The sequence below is a fragment of the Callorhinus ursinus genome, unplaced genomic scaffold (genome assembly GCF_003265705.2).
Source record: "Callorhinus ursinus isolate GAN/ISIS: 27379988/994484 unplaced genomic scaffold, GSC_fseal_2.0 scaffold18, whole genome shotgun sequence".
Taxonomy (NCBI): Eukaryota; Metazoa; Chordata; class Mammalia; order Carnivora; family Otariidae; genus Callorhinus; species Callorhinus ursinus.
In genome coordinates this window covers 1,597,177-1,618,968 of record NW_027397080.1, presented here as the reverse complement: position 1 = coordinate 1,618,968, position 21,792 = coordinate 1,597,177, and the positions used below count along the sequence as shown (strand labels likewise).

At 39.3% G+C, this 21,792-nt stretch overlaps 1 protein-coding gene across 2 annotated transcripts in view; it reads right to left on the bottom strand.

The window, feature by feature from the left end:
- EIF2B3 (eukaryotic translation initiation factor 2B subunit gamma) overlaps nucleotides 1–20,966 on the bottom strand; it is a 127,498-nt gene extending 106,532 nt beyond the window's left edge. The window contains exons 1-3 of one of the 2 annotated variants that reach the window (XM_025856758.2): nucleotides 20,894–20,966; nucleotides 18,873–19,032; nucleotides 15,315–15,460 (exon numbers count right to left, since the gene is read on the bottom strand). In XM_025856758.2, coding sequence (XP_025712543.1) covers nucleotides 15,315–15,460; nucleotides 18,873–19,020 — 294 coding nt within the window. In that variant the 5' untranslated portion in view covers nucleotides 19,021–19,032; nucleotides 20,894–20,966. The remainder of the gene's footprint in view (nucleotides 1–15,314; nucleotides 15,461–18,872; nucleotides 19,033–20,893) is intronic. The other variant, XM_025856759.2, reaches the window with a different exon arrangement.
- Between the last annotated feature and the right edge of the window lie 826 nt (nucleotides 20,967–21,792).

Below are 21,792 nucleotides of genomic sequence, written 5' to 3'. Positions count from 1 at the left end.
GAAACCTTGGATACCTTAACTGGGGTTTTTAAGGGCTACACTGGGCCAAAAGATATAGCCTGATGCTGATATAAAGCAGGGAGTTTGAACTGAGACCCTGCATATATGGGAATTCAGTGAAAGCGTAAACTTTAGAGAAAAAAAAAATCTACCTATGGCACAAGGAATCATCAAGGAAGTTTGTCTGTCTCAATTTGGGCTTGGAAGAAAAAATTCTGAAGGATTATTATTTCTAACCTAGAATTCTATACAAAGGTAAGTTATCATTCAAGAGGGGTGCCTGAGTGGCTCAGTCGGTTAAGTGTCTGCCTTCGGCTCAGGTCATGATCCCAGGGTCCCACGTTCCAGCCCTCTGTCGGGCTCCCTGCTCAGTGGGGAGTCTGCTTGTCTCTCTACCTCTCCCCCTCCCCACCCCCACCCCCCCCCCCTGGCCCCTGCTCTATCTCTTGCGCTCTCCCCCAAATAAAAAAATAAAAAACTAAAAAAAAAAAAAAAAAGGAAAAAGAATAAGGATGGAATAAAACTTTTTTTTTAGGGGGGCAGAGGAAGGGGCAGAGAGAGAATCTTAAGCAGGCTCCATGCCCAGCGCAGAGCCCGACGATGGGCTCTACCTCACAACCCTGAGATCATGACCTGGGCCAAAATCAAGAATCAGATGCTAAACCGACTGAGCCACCCAGGCGCCCTGGAATAAAACATTTCAAACATGCAAGTTTTCAAAATATTTACCTTCCATGCTCTCTCTTTAAGAAGCCAATAAAGGTTGGGTTCCTTTAAAATGAGGGAGTAAATCAAAGAAGAAAACATGGGATCTAGGAACCAGGGTATCCAGCACAGGAGAGAGAAGTGAATTCCCAGAATGATGGTAAAGAGAAGTCCGAGGATGACAGTTCTGCAGCAGGCCTAGAGAGCAACCAATAGGGATTTGAAGAGAGAATGGACAGCTCCTAGAAGGGTTGTCTCAAAGGGAAAAAACTTGACAGAACCTGATATGTTTAAATATACTAATACATTTATGTTCCTTTTAGAAAGTCTGAGCATGAAAAAAAAAAGTCTGAGGACAAGTTAGTGATGGAAACATGGAAAACTAAGCAACTTTGAAAGTATGGCAACTGATACCTCTAAGAACACAAAACATTGTGCAAAAAGGAAGTAGAAACTTGTAGGGGAGGATAGAATTGTTCTTTATTTGATTGAGGTGATAGTTATATCACCACAATACATTTGTCAAAACTCAGTACACTGAAAAAGGTGAATTTTACTCTATGTAACTTATACTTCAATAAACCTAATTTTTTATTTTTTTTAAAGATTTTATTTATTTGAGAGAGAGAGAGAAAGAGAGCAGAAGCAGGGGGAGGGGAAGAGGCAGAGGGAAAAGGAGGCTACCCGCTGAGCAGGGAGCACGATGTGGGACTCGATCCCAGGACCCTGGGATCATGACCTGAGCTGAAGGTAGACACTTAACCAACTGAGCCACCCAGGCATCCCAATAAACCTAATTTTTAAAAATTACCAAACTGTACATTTAAATTGGGTGTATTTTATCATATATAAATCATAACTCAATAAAGTTGATTTTTAAAAAAGGAAGTATAATACTAGTACATTATATGGCTAAGCTATAAATAAGCCCTAATGATTTAATACAAAATTAGGACATAACTATATTTGGAAGATTAAGGAAGGGGGAGGTTGGGGACGCCTGGGTGGCTCAGTTGGTTGGGTGTCTGTCTACCCTCAGCTCAGGTCATGATCCCGGGATCCTGGGGTCCTGGGATCGAGTTCCGCATCGGGCTCCTTGCTCAGTGGGGAGCCTGCTTCTCCTTCTGCCTGCTTCTCCCTCTGCTTGTGCTCTCTCTCTGACAAATAAAATCTTTTATTTTTTATTTTTTTAAAGATTTTATTTATTTATTTTACAGAGAGAGACACAGTGTCTCTCAGGCGCCCCTAAATAAAATCTTTAAAAAAAAGGGGAGGTTGCATTTGTACTTGGAGAAGGGCAGATGGGGTGGTAAGTGAACCAAATCCTTCTCTCTCGTAGTAGAAATTCAACAGATTATTTAAAACTAAAAATAAAAAAATAGTAGTATAAATATGTTGTTTAGAAATACTGAGGACATTACCAGAAGGAAAAAGAAAAGAGCTGAGAGCAGGTGTCTCTGAAGAGCAAAAATCATTTATGAGTATTTTTGCTGAATAAAGGAGTAAATGAGGTAACATTCTAGAAAAAAAAATGAATGAGGAAGGATAGTGCAGGAGACGTTTGTCTTTCACTCAGTCTCACAGAACTATTTGATTCTTTAAGCTGTATACGTTATATACATCTACAACACACATACTAATAAAAAGAGAGAATGTGAAAACACAATCTGGGAATAAATTTGACAAAACATAAGATTTTTATGAAGAAAATTATAAAACTTCACTGAGATCTATTTTAAAAGCCTGAAGTAAATGAAGAGATTCTAAGTGAATTAGAGCCAAAATATGGAAAGCAAAACTAAAACTTTAAAGAAAATACCTTCAAGACCTCATAAACGTAAGAATTTCTAAAGCTAGGCAAAGAAATAAAAAACCATTAAGGAAAAGACTGAAAAAAAATCAATTACATTAAAATTTAAAAGCTTCTACTTCTCCTAGAGCCCAGATTGCAGCCTATAAACATCATTCTCCATAAAAAGAAACCAGGGCTTTTTTTTTTTTTTAAGCCCCTTTGTTGAGGTATGACTGACATGTAAAAACCTGTACATAAGAAACAGGGCTTTTTAAAATATCTGATTTTAGATCTGGATACAATGCAATATGAAGTACACATATGAAATATTGTAAAAAAAAGTTGAAATTGAATCTTATCAACATTTAGATCCAAATTACAGTTTTTAAGAAAATACTGGGAAAGAGAAACAAGTTAAATGACCTCAGTAGAGAGCAGTGAGACATACCAGAGATATGGGAGATTCTACAGGACAAATAACCTGTTTTCTTTGGTAAGTCAATGGCACAAGGAAAAAAAGTAGGTGGAAGGGAGGCTGTTCTAGAGTAAAAGACTGAAAAGACACAATCAAATATAATGTGTGGGCCTTAAAAAAAATACCATTTGCATAACAAAATTAGAAAGTATCTACTGGGGCGCCTGGTGGCTCAGTCGGTCAAGCGTCTGCCTTTGGCTCAGGTCATGATCCCAGAGTCCTGGGATAGAGCCCCGCGTCAGGCTCCCTACTCTGCCGGGAGTCTGCGTCTCCCTCTTCCCCTCCATCCCTGCTCGTGCTCTCTCTCACTCTCTCTCAAATAAATAAAATCTTAAAAAAAAAGTATCTACTAATAAGTTCAACATAGGATGTATAAGACATTTTTTATAGAAAAACTTTAAACCTTATTTAAAAAAAACAAAAAAAAAGCCTTAATAGAGATATATCATGCTTAAGGAATAGAAAGACTCAGTATTATAAAATGCCAGCTCTCTCAAATTAATCTGAAAATCACTGTAATTCCAGTCAAATACCAAGAAAGATTTTTCATGGCTAATACTAAGATTCATATGTCAAATGGGAAGAAATAGTTAAGATAACTTTAAAGATAAATAATAATAATGAGAGGTAGAGGGGAATCATCCTACTAGACAAAATTTCTATAAAGCTACAGTAATTAAAATAGGACATTGGTGAAGGAAGACTATGAGGCCAGTGGAAGAGAGCAGAAGGCTTAGAAATAGTCTCAGGCATACGTGGAACTTGGTATAAATCAAGAAGTAAAAGATTATTCAATAAATAGCTGGAATAACCACCTAATCATTTGGAAAAAAGATAAACTTAGATATTTACCTCATATCATATATAAACATAAATACTGGTTTAAAGATCCAAATATGAAAAGCAAAATTGTAAAGCTTTTAGAGGGCAGAAGTCTATGTCATTTAAAAGTAAGATACAAAAGCACCAACCATAAAAGAAAAGACTGATCTAGTTAATGACAAAAAAAGTTAAGACTTTTATATGCTAGAAGATACTATAACCAAGGGAAAGAACAGTGACAAACTAGCAAAGGATTAGTAAACAGAATATACAGACTATATATGTAAGTAAGAAAGACAACCCAAACACAAAATGAGCATAGGATATGAATAAGAAATTCACTGAAAAGGAAAATGGCCAATATACCTAGAAAAAAAAGTCCTCAAATTCACAAGTAACCAAGGAAATGCAAAATTAAACCAAAAACGAGGTAGCGTTTCACACCCATCATATTCATGAAATGATTTCATTAATGAAATTAATGAAAATTTAGGTTTGAGAACACCAATTGTTAGTGAGGACAGGGAGAAATCAGAACTCTAATTCATACTACTGGTGGGAATATAGACTAATATGACCACTTTGAAGGGCAACTTGCTGGTATCTAGTAGAGCTGGATATGCAAAAACCTTATGATCCACACATCACTCCTAGGTGTCTAACTTCAAAATAAGAGCACAGAGAAGCTGATGCCAGGATGTATGTTGTAGCACTACACACAGTGAAAGAAATGATAGCCAACTAACTGTCTCACAGAAGAGGAATGGATAAACTCTTACCCAGCACCCAGATCCAATCTGGAGAGAACTGGCTCTGGGAGGAAAGTTTTTGCCAAGCTCATGCCAGAAAGAAGAAGAGGTAAGGCCTTTGTCCATCGGGTCCTTAGTCAAATCTTATTCTTCCTGGCCTCAGTTTTCCCCTCTCCGGTGGGTACAAATATTGACCTTGCCCATAACTCTGATTAATCCAAACATATCTTCTCCTCTATATCTAGACACCTGAGCAATGGTGAAAGAGAGAAAAACAAGAAAAAAAATCTAACCCCACAAGTGTGCTAATGCCAGTAATTATAATTTACATTCTTCAACCTTAGCTACACCCCTGATTGTTGCTCAGGGCTCCTTCTCAGTGTCCCTAGTCAGCTCTCTCCTATTTTCCAGTAACAATTCTGAAGTTTCACTACTCACAGGTCACAATCCCATCACCTTTCTCTCTCCACATTCTCAACAGACAACTCTACCTCCTACTTCATCAAGAATATAGAAGCCTCAGGAGTGAACTATTTAAATTCCTGTCTCTCCTTTCTGATCTGCATTTGAGCTTTTCCTTTCCTCTTGTTTTCTCATTTTAGTGGAAGATACACCCTTCCTCCTGCCCAAAGCTGCTCCTTCATTCCTTCTTGTTTCCTTGGGGACCTCATCCATCATTTACCTTTCTTCTACACCTCTCCACTGGCTCTTTTGCTCTCTTGTGAAAATGTTCAAGTTGCTTCCAACTTAAAAATACCCTCAAAGTAGAAGAAACTAGTAACAGTGGTTGCTAATAGGGAAACCAGGTAGATAAGGAAGGAACGGAAACGTTTCACCATAAACATTTTTATACTTTTTGAATCCCTTGTATGTATTAGTTATTTATTATTTTAAAATATCCATGGTTGTGAGTATCTCTCTTACTTCTTTCAGAAGGTTCTCTTCTTCTACATGTCTATTAAGTATTGGTGTTTCCTTAGGCCCTCTGTACCCTGTCCTTTATTTACTCTAACATCCTGGTTGGGAAAAATGGTTCACATTCATAGCAAAAGGTATTAGTGAGCTAAATGTAGTTACACGTCTTATTTCTCCTATAAACCTGTTCCTTATCCTGCAGCCTCTAAATTTGTGAATTGCCACCACCATCCATCCAGTTGCTCTTGCTAGAAACTTGGGAGTCATGCTTGATCCCTCCTTCTCTTTATCCTCCCACATCCAATTAATTAGCCGTAAAGTTCTAAATATTCTCCAACGTATCCCCATCTCTCTATTACCACTGCCATTGTCTTGGTTTGGTCCTTCATCATTTCTTATTACGATTACTACAACAGCTTCCCAGTGTTCTCTCTGGCTCTCTTCATTCATGCAGTAATACTTCTAAAATAGCAATGTTAATAATCCTTCAGAATATCCCTACAGGATAAAGCATATATTCGATTTTCACCTCTATCCCAGACTGTACAGACAGCATAATACAGTAGTTAAGAGCATAGGCTTTGAAGTGAGAGACCCAAGTTCAATCACTAACTCTTCCATTAACCTCTCCTAAGATTCAGTCCCCTTATCTATGCTCAGTAAGGTCTGAAGGGGCTGGAGCAGTCTTGGCCCTTTGAACTCTTAAAACTAGCAAACTAATATTCACTTTAAAAATGAAGCCCTGGGGTGCCTGGGTGGCTCAGTTGGTTAAGCTACTGCCTTCGGCTCAGGTCATGATCCTGGAGTCCCTGGATCGAGTCCTGCATCGGGCTCCCTGTTCGGCAGGGAGTCTGCTTCTCCCTCTGACCCTCCCCCATCTCATGTGCTCTCTCTCTCTCATTCTCTCTCTCTCTCATAGATAAATAAAAATCTTTAAAAAAATAAAATAAAATAAATGAAAATGAAGCCCTGCACTGAGAATATCTGGGAGTAGAATCCAAATTGAGCAGGACAGGGACAATCAGTGCAAAGCAAAGAGAAAGGCCAGATAAAATGGAGATAATGGAGCAGAGGAGGAAGATCTCAAAGAAGAGGGGGCTCTATAGCTATGAACCTACAAAAGCTATCCTAACTTATCCTTCCCTTCCAAAAATTTAGGAAAATTAAATTTGGGTAAAATGAGCAATAGAAAAGGATTACAGTCAAATCCTGTACAAAGTTATTATTGAGAAAAATCATAGTAAGGGTTAGAATAACATCTCTGCAATGAAGTACATGTCAGAAAGACATGCTCATGAAACAGGTTAAATTTGTAGGCGGATATTTTGAAATAACCTAAAGTAAGAAAATAATGATGTGAAAGGTCAAAATAAATTGAAATTAGAAAAATTAGAAATTAGATGACAGAACTTAAGAAAAGAATTAGAAATAAAAGAAAAAAGATCATTTCAGAAATAACAGCTAAACTAGAAAGGACACAAAAGTTAATAAAACACAACTCAATGCATAATACCTCAAGGAAAACAGAATGTAAAAAAAGAAGACAATCCTAAAATTTAAAAGGAAATAGATAAAAAGAATTTGAGGCAAAATAAGAAGAAAAGCAACAAAAATCCAGCAGATGTTTAAGAATCCCAAAGACTAGGGGGCACCTGGGTAGCTCACCTGGGGAGCTCAGTCGGTTAAGTTAAGTGCCTGCCTTCTGCTCAGGTTATGATCTTAGGGTCCTGGGATCACACGTGGGCTCCCTGCTCAGCGGGGAGCCTGCTTCTCTCTCTCCCTCTGCCCTTCCTCCCTGCTTGTGTTCTCTCTCTCTCACTCAAATAAATAAAATCTTTAAAAAAAAAAAAATCCCAAAGACTAAAACCAAAGTAATGAAACAGAACAAATAGCTAAAGTTATAATTCTAGAACACTTCTCTGAAACAATAAAAAAGACCAAAACTTCACATGAAAAGGACATACTACATATCTAGAAAATATAATTCAGATCAATGAAATATATTATGTAGTAAAACCAGAAAAGTTTAAAGAAAATAAAAACTTGGGGTGCCTAGCTGGCTCAGTCAGTAGAACATGTGACTCTTGATCCTGGGGTCATGCGTTTAAGTCTCATGTTGTACACAGAACTTACTTAAAAAAATAAAATAGAGGTGGGGAATCTGGGTGGCAGGGTTGGTTAAGCATCCCACTCTTGATTTCAGCTCAGGTCGTGATCTTGGGGTCATGGGATAGAGCCCTACCTCAGGCTCTGTGCTCAGCAGAGTCTGCTTGAGATTCTCCTGCTCCCTCTGCACCTTTCACTCGTGTTCTCTCTCCCTCTAAAATAAATAAATAAATCTTAAAAAAAATAAAAATAAATAAAATAGGAGCACCTGGCTGGCTCAGTCAGTGCAGCATGCAGCTCTGGATGTTGGGGTTGTAAGTTTGAGCCTCATATTGGGTGTAGAGATTACTTAAAAATAAAATCTTTAAATAAGTTAAAAAACAAAACAAAACAAAACCTTTGGGAATCCAGACAAAAAGACCAACTCACTCATAAGGGAAAGAAAGATTTTCACTTGCATTTTTTGGACGGCAACACTTGACAACAGAATCAATGAGGGAATTTAAGATATTCAAGGAAAAAATGTGAGTCAAGGATTTTATATCCATTTAAAATGGCTTTGAAATATGAAGGCTGCAGCTAATCTGCTGAGCATGGATATCATGAAGACTTCCTAAGGACTCTACTAGAAATAAGCTTCAGAGAGCTAAAAGACTGGAGAGACAAGGACGAGAGCCTTGTGGCAATGATCATTAACAACTACTGCATCACAAAAAGAGAGACAATCAAAAACTTATGTGCCTCCAGATAGAAGAACACACCATCACCTATGAAAGTCTTGTCCCTGAATTCAAAACCTGAATTTAATGGAGTTTCTTGGTCCAACTACCAATGCCAATATAAAGAGAGGGAAACTTATTAGACAACACCACAGGGTCGCAATCAACAAAATGCAGACTGTGGGAGGGTAAATGTATAAGAAAATAAATGGCCCAATTTCTCCAAAAATAATTATAAGAAAAAGAAGAGACAGAGGGAAAATCTATATATTAAAAGAGACATTTCAATCAATTGTAAAGTATAGTCCTTATTTGCCTCCTGATTTAAATAAACACACTAAAAAAAATTTTAAAATTGTATTTATGAGGGGCGTCTGGGTGGCTCAGTTGTTTAAGCAACTGCCTCCAGCTCAGGTCATGATCTCGGGGTCCTGGGAATCGAGCCCTGCACTGGGCTCCCTGCTCGGCGGGAAACCTGCTTCTCTACCTCTGACCCTCCCCCTGCTTGTGTTCCCTCTCACGCTGTCTCTCTATTATTTAAAAAAAAATTATATTTATGAGGCAACTGGAAACTCATACACTGATTGGACATTTGATAATAAAGAATTATTAATTTGTTTTTTTAGGTGTTATAATGCCATTATAGTTTTATTTTTATTTATTTATTTACTTATTTTAAAGATTTATTTATTTATTTATTTATTTATTTATTTATTTCAGAGAGAGAGAGCCCAAGAGGGGGTAGGGTTAGAGGGAGAAGCAGACTTCCTGCTAAGCAGGGAGCCCGATGCGGGACTCGATCCCAGGACTCCGGGATCATGACCTGAGCCGAAGGCAGTCGCTTAACCACCTGAGCCACCCAGGTGCCCTATTTTTATTTTTTAAAGAGCTCTCATCTTAGTAATATATTCTGAAATACAGATGAAATAATATGATTTCTGAGATTTATTTCAAAAGAACATGAGAGGGAGCAAGATGGGTGGTGATATAGATGAAATAAGATTTGCCATGGGTTGGGGCGCCTGGGTGGCTCAGTCGTTAAGCAGCTGCCTTCGGCTCAGGTCATGATATCAGGGTCCTGGGATCAAGCCCCACATCAGGCTCCCTGCTTCCCGGGAAGCCTGCTTCTCCCTCTCCCACTCCCCCTGCTTGTGTTCCCTCTCTAGCTGTCTCTCTCTGTCAAATAAATAAATAAAATCTTTAAAAAAAAAAAAAGATTCGCCATGGGTTGATAACTATTGAAGTTGGGTGACAGATACTTGGGCAATGTTCTATTTTTGTACATGTCTGAAGTTTTCCCTGATAAAAAGTTAAAGAAAAAAAAACTATGGTCCATAATTGGTATTTAATAAATTAAGCAATTATAATCATTATTATACTCTCAATACATACTTGCTAAATGAATGAGTTCAGACATAGATAAGACTGAATCATTCATCAACAAATATGAAACACTATTGTGGAGAAGATTGAAAATCTAAGAACTTTCATGTTATCAACACCAGTTATAAGAATGTAGCTCACTCACCCAGGGCGTGGGAGAATGAATGAGCCAATAATCTCTCTTGAAAAGTCAGGGAAAGAGGGTGGGCAGCTGAAATAAAAAGTGAGAAGCCAGTAAGTCAGCAAAAACTGTGGCATGAGATAAGGCAAATGAAGTAGAAAACAGTGCCAGAAGAATAAAACCAAATGAAATATGTATGTTAGTTGAAAAAACACATAGCAAATATGATGTCCAGCTTCAATATCCTATAAGCACACATGATGGAAGTTTCCACATATAAATAGAACTGCAATATATTTAGCAAATGCAATGTAAATGAAAAAGATTATAAATTAAAATGGTGAAATATATTTTAAACAAAAAAGCCAAATAAAGCTAATATACTATTGTGGTCTTTCTCTAGAAAAGCAGAAGCCACATGGGATAACCTCATAGTAACATTTGGAGAACTCAACCTGGAGGAAGTGGGTAAAGACAAAAGAACCAAAAGCTCATAAACCCCCAAATCTCAAAGGGAATAATCTTACCTAAAACCTTATTTAAAACAGACCAAAATAGTCCCCAAATGTTTAGGAAGCTGCTCTGTGGGCACAAGGTAAGATAAATAAATTGGCTCAGAGGGGCACTGCTTTTAGACCATGGCACAACCTGGGGGTACAACTTTCTACTTCAGAGAGGTACTTGACATCTCTTAGCAAACACCAACAAACTGCCTTCTCAGGCTGTTTCACTTTCCTCAACTGTTATATGTATTTCCATTACCATTCCTACAAGTTTATGTTGATCCCAACCCGATGGTTCTGAATTTTGGCTTAGCTCAGGTTTTACTTTGATCTTAACGGCTATTTAGGAGTCTACTAAGTTCCTCCACAGGTTAGCTTTGTTGCCTCTGCTCCAGGTTGGAATGCAAGTTGATGTGAAGCCAGGATACCAGGAGCCATTGGTATAGGAGAAACCAAGTAGGGAGAGCAAAGACAGCAGAGACCTGCTAGCCCAAGTAAAAGCTTGAGAAGAAGGCACAGAGACAGGATTATATGTAAAAGGTGCTGTGATGTAAATGATGTAAAAGTAAAGTGGTATGTAAAGGAGGAAAAGAAATGAGACTGTGCAGAATGACTTAATGAGGACTCTTATCTTTAGGTTCTAAAGTAAGGATTCAATGGTCAAAACCATAAGAGGCAGACATTTTACTTAGGAGTAAAATGTCCTTTTGGTAGTTACTTTACTTGTTTCCACATGCCCACTTCTATTTATAGTTGTCACTACTACTTCTCAAGCCCCTAAGAGTTACCAACTCTCCCATGAGACTTCTAGAATCTCCAGTTCCAGGTTAGAGTAAAAATAACATTTCTAAGATTTAGACACTAGGGAGCAAAGAGAATACATCTCCATCCTAAACGTTTAGACCGTAGCTAAAACAGCTCCTGGGAAGTACACTAAACACCCTAAGCTTCTTGGTAAACCTGGCATCCGTTCCTATGAAAAACCAGAATTATCATTTCATTTTCTTAGTGAAATTCCCCATACTTCCCTAAGGAAATAAGCAGCTGCAGTCCAGAAAGTAACACACCCAACATTATGGTATTGGAAATCTCCTCTCCAGTCAGAAACACGAAAACCTACTTGGATGGAAGCATAGGAAAACAAAAAGAGAGGACAAAAGTGAATGGAAATGCCTATAATACATTGCACTGGAAGTCCTGGCCAGGGGAAGAGACCAAAAAAAAAAAAAGCATAAAGATTAAAAAGGAAGGTGTAATACTGTTATTATTTACAAGCAACATGATGATGTATATAGAAAATCCTAAAGAATCTACAATTTGACAAGGTCAATCTTCAAAAAACAATTTTATGTCTATATACAAGCAACAAACAGTCGAAAAATAGAGTAAAAAGCACCAGTTACAACATCATTAAAAACATTTACCTAGGAATAATTTACCAAGAGATGTTCAAAACTTCTACACTGAAAATCATAAAATGCTACTGAGAGAAATTAAAAGAAACCTAAATAAACAGATGTTCAAGACTGGAAGAATCAATATTAAGATAGCAATTCTCCCCAAACTAATCTATAGATTCAGTTCAATTCCTACCATAAAGCTAAAATAATCAAGACATCATTCAATGTGGTATTGAAGTAAAGACAGACAAATTGACCAATGAAACAAAATACAGAAAACAGAAACAGACCACACATATAGGATCAGTTGATTTTCAATGAAGGCACCAGTGCAATTCAATGGGGAAAGTAAAGTCTTTTTAACAAACGGTGCTGGAACAAATATCCATATAGAAAAAAAGTAAATTTTATCCCTACCTCATACCACATACAAAATTAAATCAAGATGAGGCAGACATCTAAACATAAAAGCTAAAGCTTTTAGAAGTAAACATAAAAGAGTATCTTCATTGGGGCACCTGGATGGCTCAACTGACTGAGTGTCCAACTCTTGGTTTTGGCTCAGGTCATGATCTCAGGGTTATGAGATTGAGCCCCATGTGGGGCTCCATGCTCAGTGGGAAGTCTGCCTGGGATTCTCTCCTTCTCCCTCTGTCCCTTCCCCCACTCACATGCTCCCTTTCTCTCTCTCAAATAAATAAATCTTAAAAAAAAAAAAAATCTTCACAAGCTTGGGAAAGACAAAAATTTCTTAGGACACAAAAAGTATATTAGCCATAAGAGAAAAAAAGCAATAATTTGAATTTCATCAACATCGAAAACTTCTGGTCATGAAAAGACACCATTAAGAAAGTAAAAAGGCAAGCCCAGACTAGCAGAAGATATTCACAACACATCTGACAAAACACTTGCATCTAGAATGCATAAGGAATTTCTATAATCAATAATAAAAAGGTAAACAATTCAATTTAAAAATAGGCAAATGCTGGGACGCCTGGGTGGCTCAGTTGGTTAAGCAGCTGCTTTTGGCCCGGGTCATGATCCCAGGGTCCTGGGATCAAGTCCCACATCGGGCTCCCTGCCCAGCAGGGAGCCTGCTTCTCCCTCTCTCTCCTTCTGCTTGTGCTCCTCTGTCAAATAAATAAAAATCTTTAAAAAAAAATATTAAAAAATAATAGGCAAATGCTTTGAACACACCATAAAAATAAACAAATGGCCAATAACCACATGGAAAGGTGGTTATCATCACTATTATCAGAGAAATGCAAATTAAAACCATGAGATACTACTACATATATATCCACTAGAATGGTTAAAATGTAAAAGATTGACAATACCAAGTGTTGATGAAGATGTGAAGCAAATGCAACACTTACACATTGTTGATGGAAGTATAAAATGGTATAACCACTTGGAAAACTATATGGCAGTTTCTAATACAGTAAACCCTACAACCTAGAATATTTTCACAAAAAGACTTGCAAAACAATGTTCATAACAGCTTTATTCATGATATCTCAAAATTAGAAATAACCCAAATGACCATCAACAGGGAAATGAGTAAATACTGGTGTATTTATTTAATGGAATAAAAAAAAAACCTAGTTATATCTGCAATGATATGAATGAGTCTGAAAAATATTATGCTGAACCAAAGAAACCAGAATAAAATTGTATGATTCCATTATATTTAGTTCATGAACAAGCAAAGTTAACATATGAATTGACTCTGGGGGGTAGGGGTGCTGGGAGGTTGCGGGGGGGGGGGGAGGAGTGAAGAAGGGGAAGGGGGAGGGACTTACTAAAAAAAAGTACAAAGGAACTTTCAGAGGTAATAGAAATGTTCTTGATTTGCGTAGTGGTATTCAGGGTTTATGTATCTGTCAAAACTCATTGAACTATATCCTTAATATCTTTGTATTTTACTGTGTGTAAATTATTCCCCAATAAAGGTGGGATGGAGAGAAAGGCCATATACATTTCTGCATTCATTTTTTGTTCTTTAGTGCATAGGCAGGTTGAAAATATTAATAGATCTGTTTGCAGTCACCAGAAATACCAGGAGAGACTGCTCCCCAATTCAAACAAGATGGCAACATTATCATACAGACTGAATTTTTTCCAAAGGACATCAATTTAAAAACAGCGTACAGTGTATATTTCTCAGTTCATAGGCCACAGGCCAGTAGGGAGACCGTGCCCTCATATTCATATGCGTTGTTAGTATCTAATCAAAGTAGATCAAAAGGTCAAATGTTATCATGTTGTAGGGGTAAGGGTCTGGAATTTTTGAAAATTCCTTTGTATTCTTTCCAGTCAATTTGTCATCTGCAGAATCAACTGCTGCTCTGATTTTAATCACTGTAGATTAACTTTTGCTTGTTCATGGGGGCACCTGGGTGGCTCAGTCAGTTAAGCATCCAATTCTTGATTTCAGCTCAGGTCATGATCTCAGGGTTGTGGGATTGAACCCTGAGTCCGGCCTTGCACTGAGCATGGAGTCTGCCTGGGGATTCTCTCTCCCTCTCCCTCTGTCCTCCCTCCACCCCCACCCTCTGTACCCCTGCACATGCATGCATTCTCTCAATCAATCAATCAATCAATTTTGCTTGTTCATGAACTTCATTTAAATGCAATCTTTTTTTTTGTTTTTTAATTTTTTATTGTTATGTTAATCACCATACATCACATCATTAGTTTTTGATGTAGTGTTCCATGATTCATTGTTTGTGCATCACACCCAGTGCTCCACGCAGAACATGCCCTCTTTAATACCCATCACCAGGCTAACCCATCCCCCCACCCCCCCATTTAAATGGAATCTTTTTTTTTTAAAGATTTATTTATTTATTTGAGAGAGAGAGAGCATGAGAGGGGGGAGGGTCAGAGGGAGAAGCAGACTCCCTGCTGAGCAGGGAGCCCGATGTGGGCCTCGATCCTGGGACTCTGGGATCATGACCTGAGCTGAAGGCAGTCGCTTAACCAACTGAGCCACCCAGGCGCCCTAAATGGAATCTTTAAAAGCACATTTGAAATATATCTTTTTTGGGGCATCTGGGTGGCTCAGTTGGTTAAGTGTTTGCCTTCGGCTCAGGTCATGATCCCGGGGTCCTGGGATCGAGCCCCGTGTTGGGCTCCCTGCTCAGTGGGGAGTCTGCTTTTCCCTCTCCCTCTGACCCATCTCCCTGCTTGTGCTCTTGCTTATGCTCTCTCTCTCTGTCTCTCTCAAATAAATAAAATTTTTTTTTAAAAAAATATATCTTTTTTAGAAAGATGTACAATTACTCAAAAATATTGGAAACCAGTGACTGTGATAACTAAATGTCTAAATCTTCATTAATAATCAAAATGGGGCACCTGACTGGCTCAGTCAGAGGACCATGTGACTCTTGATCTTGGGGTCATGAGTTTGAGCCCCGTGTTAGGTACAGAAATCACGTAAATAAATACATAAATCTAAAAACTAAATAAATAAATAAAAAGTGGTTGAAGAGTACATGGGCAACAAAATATGTGATGCAAGAATATATTTTCAAAAAAGCATTATAAACTGTAATGCAGTGGGAAAACATAAGGTGATATTTATCTTCAATAAATAATAAAAATGAAGAAACAGTTTCTCACCTTAAGTTTTGGATGTATTTGGCGAAGAGAATCTGCAGTCCCCTTGTCAGCTTCATCAGGAATACACACAATATCTAGCTTCATTTTCATTTTGAATTCTGCAGATAGAGCCTTTTGGACATCCCTGGTTGTAATGACAATGACTTCTACAGCACAAAAGGGAAAAGGAAGGAAAAACACAAAAACTCTCATTCCTTTAGACAGCGGTTTCACCATTTCATTTAGATTTGGTCTGTTTCTAGATTTAATAATAACAGCTAATATTATTGAGCCTTTTCAATGTATTTACAGGCATTCTCTCAATTCTTACAACAATCTCATTTTACAAATGAGGGAACCTGGACTAAAAGATATTAAGTGACTTTGTTCAGGGTCACACAACTAGTAAGCAATGGACTCAAGATAAAACTCAAGTCTGATGATTAGAGCCCACACGTTATTACATGCCACTTCTTGAAGTAAAGAATTCAGAAGAGCATTCATCAAAGCAGATACAAATGGGATCACATTTTAAATCTTCATTCACTACAGAGGAGGAGCCATCACCACTTCCCAACAGATAGCCATGAGTACTTCATTGAGGATCACAATGAACGCTACTAAAAGGCAATTTCCACATAACAGATGTCTTCATTTTATCTATATAGCTGGTAACCAATGACAGAAAACTGGGCATCTTTGTTATGGATCTTTGATAGGGTAATGTAATTCACTACAAAATAATATGTGTTGCTGATGTCTGAAGATCAGATTTTAGCATCTCAATTTCCACTTGTTCCATGATAGTGTTTCAGGTAACAATTATCTCTCCCTTTCACTGTAATCATACTTTTCTGTTTTCTTTCCTTCTCTTCTTTCTTCCTTTCTTTTCCAAATCATTTAACTTTCCTTCCTTCCTTCTCTCATCTTTCTTCCATTCCCTGCTTTGCTTTTAGTAACCAACTCATTCAACCAATAATACAAATACACTTAATATGTAAAGGAAAAATAGGCACTGAGAAGTCAGAAATGAACTCAACATGGTTCCTATTCTTAAGAAACCTAACATGGAGAAACTATGGAGAAATGACTACGGAAGGCTTCCTGGAAGGGATGGCCTTTGAGATAAGCCAAGATACATTCAAGACCACCAAAAACTTCTTTAGTACACACTCTGTAAATGCTGATGTTACAGAGATGAATGAGGTATAGTACTGCTCTCAGATCAGTCTTCCATGCCACTAATTATAGCATAAAACAGGCCTTGGTTGGTACTGAGATAGAAAAACAAAGTGTGATGGAACCATAAAGGACAGGGTGATTGATGCTGTTTGGAATTTCAAAGAGAAGATAACATTTTGGAGAGGACATTTTATTTTATTATTTTATTTTTTTGGAGAGAACATTTTAGGTAGAGTGGATAGAGTGAAGAGAGTTAACTGCAAATATGGGACAGTCTAATAACTGGACTAAGACGTATGTGTGGAGAGAAAGAAAAACGCTAAGCAGAGCCACATTAACTTCTCTAAACTCATGAACAATATGAAGAAAGTGAACACAGACTTTGCTATTAAACTCCAGAATCCTGTGTTTAGGAGGCACTCATCAATTTCTGAGTGAGCCTTAGTGAGAAAAAATTTCCTACATAGTGGGTATTAAATATACCATAAAAGGCAACCCCCAAACAAAACTGAAGATATAGCAAAAGTAAAAGAAAAAAAAGTTACTGATGACAAATCCACAAGGAGTTATTAAGGGTAGTATGATATTTTAAAGTGTATTAAAGGGACGCCTGGGTGGCTCAGTTGGTTGGGCATCTGCCTTCGGCCTGGGTCATGATCCTAGGGTCCTGGAACCGAGTCCCGCATTGCGCTCCTTGCTCAGCGGGGAGCAGGCTTCTCCCTCTGCCTGCTTGTGCTCTCTCTGGCAAATAAATACATAAAATCTTTAAAAATGAAATAAAATAGAGTGTATTAAAAAGAAAATCTTTTGGGGCACCTGGCTGGCTCATTTGGTAGAGCATGTGACTCTTGATCTCAGGGTTGTGAGTTTAAGCTCCACATTGGGTGTAAAGATAACTTAAAAATAAAGTCTTAGGGGCGCCTGGGTGGCTCAGTCATTAAGCGCCTGCCTTTGGCTTGGGTCTTGATCCCAGGGTCCTGGGGTCGAGCCCCACATCAGGCTCCAGCTCCGCAGGAGGCCTGCTTCTCTCCCTCCCACTCCCCCTGCTTGTGTTCCCTCTCTCACTGTGTCTCTTTCTGTCAAATAGATAAATAAAATCTTTTAAAAATAAATAAATAAATAAAAACAAAATCTTAGGGGCACCTGGGTGGCTCAGTCGTTAAGCGTCTGCCTTTGGCTCAGGTCATGATCCCAGGGTCCTGGGATCGAGCCCCACATCGGGCTCCCTGCTCGGCGGGAAGCCTGCTTCTCCCTCTCCCACTCCCCCTGCTTGTGTTCTCTCTCGCTGTCTCTCTCTCTGTCAAATAAAATCTTTAAAAATAAATAAATAAATAAAATATTAAAAATAAAATAAATAATAAAAAGAAAATCTTTTCTAACATCTCTTAACATCAATGTCATGTAGACCACTGCACAGAAATGTTCATGGGTCTGTCTCAGGAAGGCAATTCTCATAGTACAATGAACACTGGAACATGAGACTGTGCCCCAGGATCTGACACCACTTCCACCTGGTACTCAGATTTGCTTTATCTAACTATAGGATACCTCAAACTCATTGTGGCCAAAGCGAAATTCATTATATTCATTCAAACCTGTTCCTTGACTCATAATACCTTTCCTAGTTACTCATATCACCATCTAGTCACTTAGTCACCCAAGCAAAAAGTAGAGGGAACTCTTCTCTCTTTCTCCACTCTCCCTCCCTACTAATCATCAACTTTCTCAAAAGTTCCCTCTTCTCCATTCTTAGTGCTACTTCTTTAGTTCGGGTCCTCTTCATTGCTGGTGTGGACTTCTGTATCAGTTTCCCAATTCATCTACCTGCTTGTAGTCTTGACTCCCTCGAATCCATTCTTTATACAGTTTCCAAAGCAATATTTCTAAAATGTGCATCTAAGTTGTCAAATTTATTACCATAAAGTTGTTCATTATATTTACTTGCTACCTTTTTAATGTCTGTAGGATCTGTAGTGATGTCCCCTCTATTTATATTTGTATCTAGATTATAAGGTCCTAGAAATCAGGGCCTGAGTTATCTTCCCAGTACTGTGCCCCTTAATATATTAATATATTACCGGGTACATATAGATTCACAGTAACTACTGACCATGAGGTACTAACCTGGATTCCGACTGTGCTCTTTCTGATATCCTTACAGGGTTCATCTTGGATCACTGCAGAGAGCAGCTCTAATATAGTACCAGTGCTGTCTTCTCAACCTTTTTACACAGCAATAGAATACTCCTATGTTCTTAATTTACAGAGGCCAGTATTCAGTCAATGCTGAGTCCTGGTCTTCTCTCATTCATCCTTTCTCACCCTCATAAAGCTGAAAAATCACTGGGATCAAACATCCCCTAAGTTTTATGAGTATACGTAATTGTCATAGCTCACCTTCAAATCCAACACGCTCAAGCAGGTTCAATGGGTACCAAATTAAAGGTTTGTTCCCAACTGGAAGCAGAGGTTTGGGAATGCTGGAAGTCAGGTCTGTCATCCGAGATCCCCCTCCAACTGCCATCACTACTGCTTGAAATTCCATTTTCACAAACTGCTGTCATAGAAAAAATAACAATTGCTATAAACACAAATGTAGGCTTATATCTGAACCTAGATTTGCAGAGCCCAGTGGTAGAAACAAATTAGATTAATTCCTTTTTCTAAACTCAAGGTACTAAACAAAGTTTGACCTTCAAAAGAATCTCTTTACAGCAACTACCACAGAAAAGGTGCATAGTAAAAGGTGATAATTCCTTACTGATTTAAAATAAAAGTACTTTTTTTTAAAAAGATTTTATTTATTTGACAGAGGGAGACACAGTGAGAGAGGGAACACAGGAGGGGGAGTGGGAGAGGGAGAAGCAGGCTTCCCATCAAGAGGGAGCCCGATGGGGGGCTCGATCCCAGGACTCTGGGATCATGACCTGAGCCAAAGGCAGGCGCCCAACGACTGAGCCACCCAGGCGCCCCAAATAAAAGTACTTCTTGATTTACAACAAACGATATAACTTTTTAAATACAAGTGTGAAATGTACTATTCAGAAAAAAAATATTTGACACCAAATTGGCAAATAATGTTGCACTTTTGCCCAAAATTATAAGTCCTGGGCCCCTCATCAATATTTTTTTTTAAATTTTATTTATTTACTTATTTGACAGAGAGAGACACAGCAAGAAAGGGAACACAAGCAGGGGGAGTGGGAGAGGGAGAGGCAGGCTTCCCGCGGAGCAGGGAGCCCCATGCGGGCTCACCCCCCTCAGCAATATTTAAATTGCAGCACTTAAACCCAGTACACCCAAGGAATAAAGTGAAGGCTCCTGCACAACATCTACAACTTAAAGACAGGGTAATTTTCGGGCGCCTGGGTGGCTCAGTCCATTAAGTGCCTGCCTTCAGCTCAGGTTATGATCCCAGGGTCCTGAGATTGAGTTCCACATCTGGCTCCCTACTCAGCGGGGAGCCTGCTTTTCCCTCTCCTGCTGCTACTCTCTCTCATAAATAAATAAATAAATAAATAAATAAATAAATAAATAAAATCTTAAAAAAAGAAACCCCATAATTTCAATTCCAGCAAGCATTGCCTCAGATTGGAATTTAACTTCAATTTGGCTGGCATTATATAATTCCTATCACATCTGATGTTATTATGAAAAGAGCACTGGCGCTTTCGGAGTCAAAAGACCTGAGTTTGAGTTCTGGTTCTACCACTTATAGGTGAGGTGACCAGAGGCCTGACATTTAAAACTCTTAAGCATCCTCAGTTCCTAGAAGGAAACCTGGTACTTAAGCTCACAGACCCCTGAAGCGGACTGTCAAAATGCCTCAATGCCACTGGGTGATGGGAATCACAGCAACGAGTCTCGTTAGCCTCCCAATCTATAGAAGAGGGTGTTCATGGCTTCTCAGACATGCTTCCATCATAGCAGTTATTGCCTTCTCCCTTTGTAACTGGGTAAAACACTGTCATAATTGGTCTCTCATCTGGATCTTACTGTATTCCTATTTAATTGCCTTGCCCCCAAACAACTAAAAATAGGCAGAATAAATACATGAAGGGGTGAAGTGGAAAGAGTTCAGGCACTGTGCTAAGAGTGTCTAGTCCCGGATCTCGTTCTCACTCGCTGTGACTTCAAGCAGATGCTCCCCTCCCCGAGACTCCTCTCCATCTGTTGCATAAGGTGTCTGGCTCAGATTCTCCCCAAGCTCCCTTCCACTTCGGCCACTTAGCTGCCTGGCCGGGTCGGGCAGGGACTCGAGCTGGAGACCCTGGGGCTCTGCAGCCCCGCCCACCCCATCAGGCCTTCCTTGGCCGGGATCAAGGAGCCTGAAGCGGGGCCCCGTGGCCCTCACCGCGGTGCTGACTCCCAACAGCCAGCTCGTAAGGGGCCTGGCAGCGCAAAAGCCGCAGCTTTACCTCTCAACTCCCCGCGCGCCACAGCAGCTCCCAGCGCTCCCCACGCCGCCTCCGACTGACAGCCCAAAGGCGCAGGCGCGCGATGGCCGAGCAGATCGATGGGACGCGCGGGGCAGGCCCGCGGAGTAGGGACGAGCACGGAGCGATAGATTGTGCACCCAAAGCGCGCGTGCTTCCAGGAGGAGAGGAGGCGTTGCGGTCTGTTCCCTTTCGACTCATTCACAAATCATCAACGCCCATTGAGTGTCCTTCCTAATGCTGGGCCCCTGGAATCCGCCCTGGAACAAGTCACGGTCTCTTGCTTCAAGAAGTTCTCATTCTACGACCTGGCCCCGATTACAACTCTGTGAAAAGAGCTCATTGGGAGCCGCAGTTTTGGGCTAGCCAGTGGACAAATGTCTAAATGCCCTTGCAGGTCAGAGATTGCCAAGGCTTTCTAGGTCTGCGATGTCTAAGGTGGAGACTCACATCGGCTTTCTGAACCAGACTCTGATGGTATGGAAAACAATCACCTTTAACCATCAAAACTGTGGGAGGAGGGGTGTCAGCGAAGACCTCATTGAGACAGTGACACTGAATGGCTTGAAGAGAGTGAGTCAGGTGGATATCCTGGGTAAGAGCCTTATAAGTAGACTAGCTAGCGAGTGCAAAGGCCCTGAAGAGCCTGCATGTTCAAAGAACAGTAGAAAGGCCAATATAGCTAAAGGGAAGTGAGCCAGGTGGAAAGTGAATGATGATAAAGGTCAAAGAGGCAATGGGAGATTGGGCGGAGAATTCAGATCACATGGGTCTTGTAGGCCATTGTGAGGACCTTGAATTAACCAGAGGAGGGACATGATATGACAGGTTTTTATTTATTTTTTATTTTTTAAATATTTTATTTATTTATTTGACAGAGA